At 38.8% G+C, this 13,523-nt stretch overlaps 1 protein-coding gene and 1 long non-coding RNA gene across 2 annotated transcripts; one reads left to right on the top strand and one right to left on the bottom strand.

Annotated features, from left to right (window-relative positions):
* Positions 1-4,056: 4,056 nt before the first annotated feature.
* Positions 4,057-13,428, bottom strand: nt5m (5',3'-nucleotidase, mitochondrial). Its single transcript, XM_079656829.1, has 5 exons — positions 12,158-13,428; positions 10,341-10,441; positions 7,664-7,724; positions 7,270-7,384; positions 4,057-5,936 (listed from the first exon to the last, which is right to left on the bottom strand). Exons 1-5 carry the CDS (start codon positions 12,416-12,418, stop codon positions 5,803-5,805), a joined length of 672 nt encoding a protein of 223 aa, XP_079512955.1. The 5' UTR covers positions 12,419-13,428; the 3' UTR covers positions 4,057-5,802.
* Positions 5,830-12,284, top strand: LOC307023539. Its single transcript, XR_013803734.1, has 4 exons — positions 5,830-5,955; positions 9,937-9,990; positions 10,352-10,546; positions 12,164-12,284. It is a non-coding gene; the product is annotated as an uncharacterized lncRNA (long non-coding RNA).
* Positions 13,429-13,523: the final 95 nt, after the last annotated feature.

Here is a 13,523-nt window from a genome sequence, read left to right as displayed (position 1 = left end):
CAGATTGGTCCATTTCAGAATAATATATATGATATGTTTTATAATGATTGATCATGAAAGTGTTCTCAAAGCTGGTAAAGGTGCAGCTAGTTTGAATGACTTTGTATACTGCAGGGTAGCTTGTGGATTTACTCCAGGTGGAACTAAAGTCTGATTTAACACTTGATTAGATTTCACATCATTCATCCACATCTGAGAAGTAACTAAATGTATTAAAAACACATTACTTGCTAGTTACATATTGTATGTGTTCCCAGAAGATGGTCTTTTAAACTCATTAGCCAAAGACCCCTTTATAGATTTGGAAATAGACCCTTTCTTTCCTTAACAGCTGACCACACATGTACCAAGTAGCTCACAGTGTGAAAAGCACTACAAATAAACCGCCTTCTGTTCATCTTACTCTCATTTTTAACCACCACTCTGTTCAGAAACCGTTCACAGCGTCTCTCTGACCTTTGCTAAGACTACACAACACCGTGCAAAAGGCTGATGTTAAAATCTATAAATGACATGCGGTCGAGGTTTTGTTCCATTCAGAAAACACAACTCTAAAATGACTTAGCTCAACTGAGCAGACTTCAGGGACATGCTGAGGTAACAATCTGTTGTTCTGAGTGATTTGGTTTTAAAGCCTGAACGAACCCAGGACCCAACGCTGTGAGATTATCAGCCTCCACACATCCTGTCCATTCACTCAGCAGTAGAGTATGGTGAGTGCCTTCACTGAGTCATAGGGTTAAACATCTTATAAGGGCTTCATGTCATCACTTCTGAATGGTGCAAAACATCAACATGGAAGACAGAGCTAGCTCCTTGTAAGCTTTTGGGATTCTTTAATAAATCATTTCTGCCTTTGTGGTTGACCAGTAGCTGCTGTCGAAAAATGATTATCAGAAACACGGACACGAGACATTCATTGGCAGAAAAATGGCTGATGAACAACGGACACACATGCAGTGTTCGTGCAATGGTTGATAGGAACCTTCCTGTCATGTAGCATCCATGCTAACAACAGCCCCTCCTCAGGAGCTTCAGCCTCTTGTGAAAGACCTCGTTGACCAGTCGGTGGTCCGCAGTGTGGAAAGCAAGCAAAGGTGTGAATTTGAATGTGCACCAGTTCATAAATATATCGTCTAATGCCCAACTAGCACTTCTGGACTGATTGGTTCTACTTTTTAGTAAACCGAAACGACTTCAGCACGGTTTATATCGTAAATGTAAACAAAACTACTTGATCAGCTTTAGGGAATACTCATGTTTGGGTAAAATAAGTACTTTTGTAATGTAGTTTAAGGTACGTACGAAAATTAAGTATGTTATATGTGATGCAAGTTAACTTACGTACACTGTAAGGTTATTTTGGCTTTGTCTCAACGTCTGCCTGAACGTCCTTTCGGCGACTGTGGCTGCGAAGGAGTGCGGTCGTCTTTCAACCAGAAGATTGTGGGTTCGATCCCAGCCCATGCAGTCAACATCTCGATGTATCCTTGGGCAAGATACTTAATCCTGAGTTGCTCCCGATGGCCAACGGTGTGTGAATGTTAGTTCCTAGAGGAAGGTACACTGCTCTGTATGAATGGGTGAATGACATGTAATATGTAAAGCACTTTGAGGGGTCGTAAAGACTGGATGAAGCGCTATATAAGTAAAGTCCATTTACGTTTCCTTGTCTTAATTGACGTCTTGTTAACAGTTCTTGAATTCAATTCTTGGAAGGTTATTTCTAGTTGAAAACCGAAAGCATCTCCGAGGCCTCACATACGCCGATGCCATCCTTTCCCTGTAGAGATAATGTGTAGTATATATATATAATATGTATATATGTATTGTATCCCCTTTTTCTTTTACAAACTCTTGCTTTAATTTCTTAAAGCAGAAGTTTCTTAAACTTGATTGTATTTCATTTTATGTTAACCCTAAAAAGAGAAACTGTCCCAAAACCCTCTTTCCCCCGGGATAAAGTGTTCTGATTCTGATCTGAGATATCAAGGTGTTTACTCTCCGCTGCAGTGAGATTAATTGGGAATCAGAGTTTACTACAAACACCATGCATGACGTTATGGACATAGAGAGGCAGATGTAGACGTTTGAGATCGAGCATTTCTATAAACCTGAGAGGTCAGAGTGCTTCTTCTTCTTCTTCTTCTGCTCTGATACGATCAGCAGGGTTTTAAACAAAGAGACTCTTCATCATGTTCATTCAAAATGTTCTGCATCAGGAGGCTGGAGTTTCCACACTTCTGCCAAAAGCCTTTTTATGAGTTCATGTGACTTTTGACAGAAATAAATCCTCTTAATTTCACAAAAAAACCAGAGCATTAAAAGCATGTGGTCCTTTTTGTTAATCCATTTCTTTGTTTGTGTTTCAAGAGAGTGCAAATAATAACTCCTGGACAGCAATACGCATTTTGGACGAGGCACTCAGCGCTAAGTACATTAGCATCCATCGCTAAAAATAAAAGCCCATTAGCAGCAAAAGACACATTAGCACCCGAGCAGCCAGGAATAACCACAGTGGATTCAGATGCACTTAGAGTACCTGTTAAGCCCCAAGCCTGTTTTTCAGGTCTCAGGCTCGAAAATGACATTCCCAGAACAAATGACAATATCTTCCCTTCTAAAAGGGGCAAATTAATAATCTTTTTTCTCAAAGCAATGATAAACCTGTGAGTTTGATGAAGAAAAGTCAGAATCAATACAGATGTTTTTATTTTAAAGTAAATTCAGATTGAACATAGTAAAAAAAATGTCCAATTTTTTTTTACTTATAGTGAAAACCACCCTTGAATGATGGGATGGTAGACTAAAAGCTTTAGGAATCCAAACTATAACATATAATAAGTACCCTGTATCAAGATTGATCCAAAACAAGTGACATTTGACCTTTTTAGACAAATTTAGCAACAAAAAAAACACTTCTGGGGTCATTTGGGCGGAAATGGGTGTATTTGCCGTTTCTCTGGAACCCATTGGTCGATTTTGATGATTGACACCTCTTTTGAACCGTTAGAGCCAATAGAATCGAAGGGGAATTTCCACATACACACACGTTACCATTGAGAAATGAGAGATCTTACGCTTTGAAATCTGAAAACTAGGTTTATTGCTGATGGATTATCAGAAATCATTTCAAAAGGACACATTGGATTAACCTTCAGCAGCGTTTTTATCGTTTTAATGCCATTGAAGACAAACAAGAAAGGGCAGACATATTGCCGTGTTGGCTACCTAATGCTACGTGATGTGATGTCTTTATTAGCTTCTCATGTCACAAGTTCGGATCGGTAAGTAATGATACTAATACCTGTCGAATCTGTGGAATCTCAGTTTGCTAATCGAGATCTTGTTTGTGCAGATACGAGTATAAGTAATAAGGGTATTTTAACGTGAGTTCTGTGCTACTGTAAGTGTGTTAGCATTTTTTCGCTCAGGGCTAATTCAGAGCCTTTGCTATTACCCTTATTTTTCGTTTTGCAAAAAATGGTTAATATAGTCTGAGTTTCTTCCCGTTAAGTGGGTATGACACATTAATAGGTTTTTAAATGTTAAGAAGCCCTCAGACGCTGTTTCTTGCAGATGTTGCGATTTTTTCGCTTAACAGGTTGACCATTAAAACAAATAAAATGACCTATTAAAAGTTGTTTTCTGAAATATATAATGACTGAATAAACCTCAGACTGAATTGTTTCTTAGATGAGACGGGCGAATGCACTTTTGTGGCTCAACAAGAAACCGTAGATTCATGTTTTTAGTAATTAAATTGCAAATGCTAATAAATACAAATGTGTTGTGAAAGTAATGTTTCTTTTAACTCTGGTGCATTATGCTCATCCTACAAAAAGAAAATAATAATGATAAATATGAAGAAGTGAACGGATCAAATTGAAAATGGCATAAATCATGACGTCTGATTGTAAAAATGTAATCACTGCGTCCTAAATCAGATGGATTATGGTTAATTTAGGTGCTATTTCCTTCTCATTTGAAGTGCTTATCCAATAGGAAAAGCAGCTCTAAGTGCTTAAAGTTCAGCCGTACAAAGAAAGCACATAATCCGTTTGTATTTTGATTTAATCAATGCTGCAAAAAGTGGAACACACTCCTGCTGAGGAGAAGAGTGGAAGTGTGGGTGTGTGTGCCAAAACACGACTGTCAATCAGAGCAGAAAGTGTCTCAAAGAGCTGCAAATATCAAGAAGTCATTAACAGAAGGCGTAGTGAATAATACGTGTGATTATCAAGCAGTATACGGCAGGCACTGAGTATTAAAACTCTGTGTAGAGATTTGTATATAATTAATGACGCATGTCTAATGTTTCAAAGTAAGCCTGCTTATTTCAATAAATCCAATAATTCTCGAGTTTGGACCAGAAATTATTCAAATAAGCTTTCTTTAAAATATCTTAACCGGCTGTGTGGAAGTAGAGCATGTAAATAAAACACATTTTTCTTCAATTTTGGTTCATTCTGATATTCAGAAACACGTCTTTTAATCATTTTTTTTAAATAGACTCTTACCCAACCTTTCACTAAATCTTTTCTACCTTTAATACTTAATATTTCAAACATACTCCGTTTTTTATTTTTCAATACATCCAACTTTTGTGATGGTTTTGGCAACATGCAAATACTTTTCTCATTTGTTTCATTCAAGATGCATAGATGATGGTGAACAGAGAACATACATAAAAAATAAAAACACCATGTATGTGTTTTCAAATCTGTGTACATATATTTGCATTTACACGACAGTTGTGGTACTCGGTGACACATTGCAGTACTCTCCCAAAAAGTACACAAGTGTCTGTGTTTACTTTACAGTATATTTTTGTATTGCACACACTCAATATGTTGTGTGTATGTCAGTGTGTAGTGGAGTGTCCTGTGCCCCTGACTCATTAATAACACACACTATTGATAAGCCATGTGTCAGAAGACCGCAGATAAACAGCATCAAATTAAAAAGCATTTGATTTGAATGTAAAACGACTAAAAGCTGTGAACAAAACGCAGCTCACAGTGAGTTCAAGCTGCCCTGTTAGACTTACTGTATCCTTTATAAAATGTGTTTTTGTCAGTTTCCTCACACACAGTGTCAGAGTGCCCCCTGGTGGTCAAACGATGAAATGTCCTCTGATGCAACAGGTGAGTAAAACATCCCACATGTGTATTAATGTTCATTTAACCTTATTTTTTCAGTGTTAATTGTGCGAGACAGCGTTCCCTCGAGCCTCAGCGATGATTTCATCCCCAGATCTGTCACTAAGAGGAAGTCAATCGCCGGGGATTCTGGGTAATGGAGTTCCTCAGTGTGTGTAAAACATCCAACATGTGTATGAATGTTGATTTGGCTCTTTCACCCTTATTTTTGTTTTGTTACTTCAGCAAGACAGCGTTCCCTCGAGGCTCAGCGATGATTTCGTCCCCAGATCTGTCACTGTAACGAGGAAGTAAACTGCTGGGGATTCTGGGTAATGTTGTTCCTCACATGTGTATTATTTTCACTTGGCTCTTTCACCCTTATTTTTTTTTAGTTACTTCAGCGTGACAGCGTTCCCTCGAGGCTCAGCGATGATTTCGTCCCCAGATCTGTCACTGTAACGAGGAAGTAAACTGCTGGGGATTCTGGGTAATGTAGTTCCTCACATGTGTATTATTTTCATTTGGCTCTTTCACCCTCATTTTTTTTTAGTTACTTCAGCAAGACAGCGTTCCCTCGAACCTCAGCAATGATTTCGTCCCCAGATCTGTCACTGTAACGAGGAAGTAAACCACTGGGGATTCTGGGTAATGGAGTTCCTCACTGCCTCTTGCTGTTCAGGATGGCCCTCCAGTCGTCGGCCCATGAGAGGAGTCTCTTCTGGGGGGAGCTGAGGTGCTTGTTGTGGCAGGCGGTGAACAGAATGTGCTCCCACGTGGGATCTGGATCCACACCTGACAGGAGACACGTTAGGTGAGTAGATTAGATGACACACACACACACACACACACACACACACACACACACACACACACACACACACACACACACACACACACACACACACACACACACACACACACACACACACACACACACACACACACACACACACACACACACACACACACACACACACACACGATTATTTTATCTGACTGTAAACTCCTCGCAGCCGCAGCAGATTCTGACTAACGCTGAAGCAGCTGCCTGATAACGTGCCGAAGAGGATGTGAGGAGGAAGGTGTAAATAATCAAAAACCCCACATGCCGAAACACGAGCGGGAGAATAACAAATAAAATCCTCTGCCTTCTCCTTAATTTAATCCTTATTTAAAAAATAATAATAATATCCTTTTTCATTATTTTATCAATCTATTTTGTTGCTTGTCAAGTATAATTTAATCGAGCCAAACAATTTAGACACTATATGTCTTCCCTAGAGTTGAAATTTATATATTAAATGTTTTTATTTCTATTTATAATATGTCTAACTCATGTGTAATGCATTTTAACATGCTGCTGTGACATAACAAATATAAAAAAATGGGATAAGTAAAGTTTGGCCAATTTAATCTGATTTAAACTCAGCCGTTATTAACATATATTTTTGCTAAAATCTCTCCTATAAAAGCAGAAGAAAGCTGATTTAGTAAACAAATACAAGACATGTGATCTGACGACACACATTACTTAAATTAGGGGATTTTTTAAAGCGTTATGACGTCATAAAATATGACAAAAGACAATTCAAGATTTGTTAAAAACTCTAATACGAAGCTTCATACGGACAAAAACAGATATTGGGTTTAGCACTAATTCTAATAGAAAAAGTGAATTTGTCTGGTTGTTGATTAACAACATTTTAAATAAGTGTTTTGTTTATATAACGGGATGTCATTGCACATGTGCTCTCAAACAAACACGCGTACTGTACTCGTTTGGGTATCATTTGGATTTTGACGAGTTCGGTTTTTAACGGTTTCCTGATTTTGGTCGAAAACAGGTCACATGCTTATTTCACAGAAACATAAACTTATTTATGAAGCCTTTCCTCAAATGTATAATCATATGGACCTCATACAGTTAGTAAAACTTGTAAATCTAATGCATACAGTAAACATTATTTTTGCATTTTCCGGTTAATTCCGGTGCAGTTTGAGATGTTAAAATGTCCCCCCGGTCTCCCCTATTTTAACACATGGTGTCTAGATATACAATAACAATTCCTCTACATCCTATAATCTTCTTTTTTACAAATGTCAGTTTCCAAACCGCTGTCCTCACCTAGGATATCGGGCTTGTCGTCGATCAGGATGTCTCCGCTGATCACCGTCTTGTCTCGTGTCAGAATGACCTGCTCCAGAAAGCCCTGACCCAAGTGCTGCTCCACCCAGGCATACTGCACACACACACACACACACACACACACACACACACACACACACACACACACACACACACACACACACACACACACACACACACACACACACACACACACACACACACACACACACACACACACACACACACACACACACACACACACACACACACACACACACACACACACACACACACACACACACACACACACACACAATGAGATGTCATTAAGAAAAAAGGAAGTCATTTTAAGGGAACACAGAATATGTTGTTTTGCACACGGCTCACTCACCTTCTCATAGGGACAGTGTTGGATGTGGTTTATAGGGCTGGTGCAAATAAAGACATCTGTGCTGCAGAGAGGAAGCAGAGAGGAGACATTAAAGGAACATTGTTCTAACTGTTTACACATGACAGTGTAATAGTTATTCTGGAGACAGTGGAAACTGAAGTGCAACACATCGATTCAGACACATTCACGTCCATCAGCAGAGGAACAGTTCATCAATACAGTACGAGGGTTATCTTTAGAGCGCTGTGTGTGTTCTCTGAGAAAAGGCCGTCACAGCCTCCTCCATGTTGACTCACTTTACACTTAAATGAATCAAAGAGGCCATGATCGGATCAACTGCAGCACTAACAGGGCGTTGTGGAGCAGGAGTTGGGGTCATGACCCCCTGTAGAGGGTTTTCAGAGGACTGGAGCTACTCATATTTGACATTTACCGTCCGTCTTTTTAGTGAAAGCTAAATATGTGAAGATATATGAATGAAGTTAATGTGGGGCTGCAGAGAAGACCCGGACTTCAAACTGGATTCTACAGAAAAAGAAATCCCACCACGATCTTTTTAATAAAGCTTTTAATGATAATGTGGATAATGTAAAAAAAAAAGGGATAATTCTCTCTAATATCGTGAATCATATTGCATTTTAAAATCTGGCAAATATTTATAATTAGTTTTTTTTTTTTAAATAGTGCAGCAATAACTCAGTATAGACACAGAAACATAATATGTGGTGATAATTATCAACAAGAAATTACATATTGGTAAATTAAAAGAATAAACTAAGTGTCTCAGCAGGTGTCAATATAAAAATAGCTGGAGTTTTTCTCAGATTCGAAGCTTCTGATTGGTTAAACATTACTAACGGTGTTCCCCAAGGTTCTGTTTTAGGTCCACTTTTATTCTCCATCTATATCAACAGTTTAGGTGAAAATGTGGATGAAGCTACTTTACATTTCTGTGCGGACGTCACCGTGATGTACTGAGCAGGTCCCTCCACTCAGGAGGCTGGTGTTGAATTACAAGCTGTTTTTAACATTATTCAGACTCAGCTCTCTGAACTCAAGCTTATTTTAAATGTTGATAAAACCAAGGTAATGCTCTTTGCAAAAGCTAAAAAGACACCAGAGACTGCTTTGGATATTGTTACTATGCCAGGACAAGTACTTGAAGTTGTTGCCTGTTATAAATACCTTGGTATCTGGCTTGATGACTGTCTCTCTTTTAAACTTCATGTCAATAACCTGCTTAAACAACTGAGGGTTAGGCTAGGTTTCTTTTTCAGAAACAAGTCCTGTTTCTCGCTCGAGGCCAGGAAAAGGCTCTGTGACCTTTTGACCTGTGCTGGACTATGGTGATCTGATGTATATGAATGCACCTGCCTGAACAAGTTAGATGCAGCCTATCACAGCGCACTGAGATTTGTCACTAACTGTAAAGCACTTACTCATCACTGTACCCTGTATGCCAAGGCAGGTTTGCCATCACTTACTGTAAAGAGGCTCAGTCATTGGTACACGTTTATTTACAAAGCTTTGTTGGGTAAACTCCCGTATTATATCTGCTCTCTGATAACACAGAGAGTTGCAAGCAGCTATTGTCTGAGATCGCATGATGTAATAATAATAATAATAAATTGTATTTGTATTGCACTTTACATTTGAAACAAACCTCAAAGTCCTACAGTACATAATAAAAAAAAAAGATAAAGAAAACCATTTGCAAGAGTCAAAATGTATAAACAGGTTAAAAAACAGGTTTAAAAACACGTTTTAAAAAGGAGAGTCAGGGTTATTAAAACCGGCTTAAAAAGCTAACCAAATGCTTTGTTAAAATGGTAGGTTTTTAGTGCTCTCTTAAAAGTGTTCACAGGTTGAGGAGCTCTGAGATGGTCTGGGATGAGTTCCACAGCCGGGGGGCAGCTGCACAGAAAGCTCGATCTCCCATAGTGCGGAGGTTGGTGTGCCGTTCCTTCAGCTTGTTAGTATTTCCCGAGCGGAGACTGCGGGTGGCGGTTTGATGTAGTCTTGTTAGATGTGCCAAGAGCAAGGACTGTCTTAGGTGAGACAGCTTTTATGTGCGCAGCTCCACTGGCTTGGAACAATCTACAGCTAGAATTTAAACTAAGCAATCTCATTCCTCTGCATGTTTTTAAAGCTAGGCTAAATGAGATGCTCATTGAAACTATGGGTATTTGTAAATGTCGATAAGTATGTAAAAGTAGCTTGTAAAAATGTGGTATGATGTCCTTTATGTTTCATGTGGAACCTATATGCTGCAGGTCTCCCTTGAAAAAGAGATCTATGGTCTCAATGGACAATCTGGTTCAATAAAGGTTTGAAATGAAATGAAACTCTAATTCTGTTAAGTGTTTTCATTTATATATATTTCACTTTGTGTTGAACAAAGGGAATGCTTTTGGACTTAAGGCATACTATAAGTTATGTTTCTTTGTATTGTTATATTTGTAGTGTATGTAAAAACATGATAAATATCAATAAGTCAAAACATATATAAAAATTCATATATTTTTAAACAATTGACACTAGAATTACACTTGCAAATCACATGGTAGTACAAAATGTACCCATTCTTTGGTATTAAATGAATACTTCTTCACTTTATTAATGCGTAATGCTCTTTTCATTGACTTTAAGTACTACATAGCTAAATGTTGACACCTACTTCTCCATCAGGGCCATCTCCCGGACCGCCTCCAGCCCCCCCGGCAGCGGCTCCAGCTCCATGAAGAAATCCTTGGACTCCCAGATACTGATGGCTTTTTCCTGCAGTAAAAACACCACAATCTCAGTCAGTGATAAGCTGGACGTACAGAATGTTTCCACGTGAGAGACATGTGACAGAAGATTGTTGAAAAGCTATTTCTATAGGTCAGCGAGACCCTTCAATAATTAGAGAAGCTGCTAAAGCTCCACTGAAGGGTTCAATAATGACACATCTGAGAAAAAGGCTGGTGTTTGATTCACCCTTTTGTAAAATATAGGTGCGATCCTTGTATTCAGGAGTGTTTCTAGAAAGATATACTATGAGGTGATACCGTGGCGCTGATCTTGTTTATAAGATATATCAATTCTGATCATCTTGTAAATGTGTGGAAGGTCATTCAGGGTCGGCAAACTTTGACCATACCCTTTAACGTGCAGGGTTAAATATTACTTAAATGTGTGGGAACCGGTATAGACTGGATTAGCGTCTAACCTCGTGCAGAATCAGATTGAATACTTCAGTGTAAAAATACTTTGTGACAAGTCAAAAGTCCTGCATACAAAAAATATGACTTGAGTAAGAGTACTAAAAGTATTGGCATAAAAATGTACTGAAATTATTTTATAATTAAGTATAAAGAAGCATACACTACGCTTGTATTAGCTAGCGCTCCAACCCATTGTACTGATATATCTAACCGGTTGACCAATCAGAGCAGACTGGGCTCTGGTTTCAGACAGATGGTGAAAAGAGGTGCTGCAGCACAGGCAGTATGAAAAAAGAGCTTTTTGAACATTAAAGCATGGAGACATGTAGAGACACTAGATACTGATATACACCTGAACATCAGCAGGAGAGAACTCTTTAAAGTAGAGACACTACATACTGATATACACCTGAACATCAGCAGGAGAGGACTCTTTAAAGTAGAGACACTACATACTGATATACACCTGAACATCAGCAGGAGAGGACTCTTTAAAGTAGAGACACTACATACTGATATACACCTGAACATCAGCAGGGGAGGACTCTTTAAAGTAGAGACACTACATACTGATATACACCTGAACATCAGCAGGAGAGGACTCTTTAAAGTAGAGAGACTACATACTGATATACACCTGAACATCAGCAGGAGAGGACTCTTTAAAGTAGAGACACTACATACTGATATACACCTGAACATCAGCAGGAGAGGACTCTTTAAAGTAGAGACACTACATACTGATATACACCTGAACATCAGCAGGAGAGGACTCTTTAAAGTAGAGACATTACATACTGATATACACCTGAACATCAGCAGGAGAGGACTCTTTAAAGTAGAGACACTACATACTGATATACACCTGAACATCAGCAGGAGAGGACTCTTTAAAGTAGAGACACTACATACTGATATACACCTGAACATCAGCAGGAGAGGACTCTTTAAAGTAGAGACAATACATACTGATATACACCTGAACATCAGCAGGAGAGGACTCTTTAAAGTAGAGACACTACATACTGATATACACCTGAACATCAGCAGGAGAGGACTCTTTAAAGTACAGTAATTTAGTAATGTACACACAGGTCACCCCGCAGCTGCCACGTTTGATTCTAATAGTATGCAAATTGTATATATTCTGGTTTTAAAAACTCTGATGAAATTACTTATGTTACTGGGGACCCTGGGGAACAAATTCAAGTGCATTTGGCTAATGAAAGTGCTGTAAATGTGAGTTTATTCATCTTAAACATGACAGTTATGTTTACATGCCACTTACACACAGATCACTCCGCAGCTGGCCGTACTGTGTGGACACCCAGAAGCCTCTCCTGTCCTGCAGGCTGATGAAAGGGTCCTCCGGGTATTTGGCCCGGTATTTCTTCAAGAATCCGCCTTCAAAGTCGGCCAGAACCCCGTCCATGTCTACCAGAACCCGGAGCCTCTTACCGGAGGACATGTTAACGGAAATCCTCCTAACCGGATCACGGAGTAACGTTCTTCCTCTTCCGAGTAGGCGGGTGGTAGAAAGTAGTAACATGTCAACGAGGAGAAATACGTGGAATAAGTTACATAAGTGTTCACCACGTGGTTGTGTTGTTATCTGTCTTTTGACGATTGTATGTTACGTGCATTTATCTTTGATCATTCTGGGCGTCTCGTTTCTAGCCAGCTAACACAGCAGGCAGCAGGTCAAATATCTTTAGTGCCACACACAGTGTAATGGGAGCTGTTTGTTTGTGTATTTACAGCCCAGCAGCGACTCATAATAACCTTTCTAAAAACACCCACAGAATGTCAGACATGTAGCTGCTGGTGCTACCTGAGCAGAAAAAAGGAAGCCCGCAGGAAGAGAACAATCTGTACAAGAAGAGCATCAAAGATATGTGAGGAGGACAAGAGGGTTCACTCCTCTGTTGATAAGTGCCATGCCTGAAGTACAGGTTCAAACCATATTCTCTTCAGACTCCGGCGCACTTCCTGGGGGCTTGGTTGAAACCCCAATGCAATCAGCATGTCGTTGTGTCCCTGAGACACTTCACCCCAAATTGCTCCTGTGGGGATTGCCAGTAAGTCGCTTTGGATAAAAGCGTCTAACAAGTAACATGTAATGTACACTGTTTATATACTTGTACTTTACTTGAGTATTTCAATGTTATGCTAGTGTGTACTTTTACTCCACTACAGTTCAGAGGTAAATGGTGTACTTTATGTATATACACATTTATGTAAATACTTGTATGTATTTAATACCTTTAGTTATGTTACAGATTTTGATTACAAATGACATATATACATGACATTTTAAAATTCACCACATTAAATGTTTTATTTCCAATATTTCAGGTGTGTTTCTTCATTTTTCTCATCTTCATTGACTCATTTGCATTTGTCACAATTGTATAACACTGCAACACATTACTACTATTGTGAGCTATATGTATGATGGTGTAACTACTCAGTAAGAGTTTGTAAAGATAGCAACATTTTAATCAAGTTTGTGACGGTGTTACCTAGTATGCCTTTATATTGAATGAGAAAATAAATGAAAGTCTTAATCCACCAATTAATATGTGTGCTATCGATGTTGTTTACTTAATTTAGCAGGTATTCTGTTCTTAATATATTGATTTTCAACAGTTACC

The sequence above is a fragment of the Notothenia rossii genome (assembly GCF_949606895.1).
Source record: "Notothenia rossii genome assembly, chromosome: 11".
NCBI classification, from domain to species: domain Eukaryota; kingdom Metazoa; phylum Chordata; class Actinopteri; order Perciformes; family Nototheniidae; genus Notothenia; species Notothenia rossii.
This window is presented reverse-complemented; position numbering and strand designations above follow the sequence as displayed.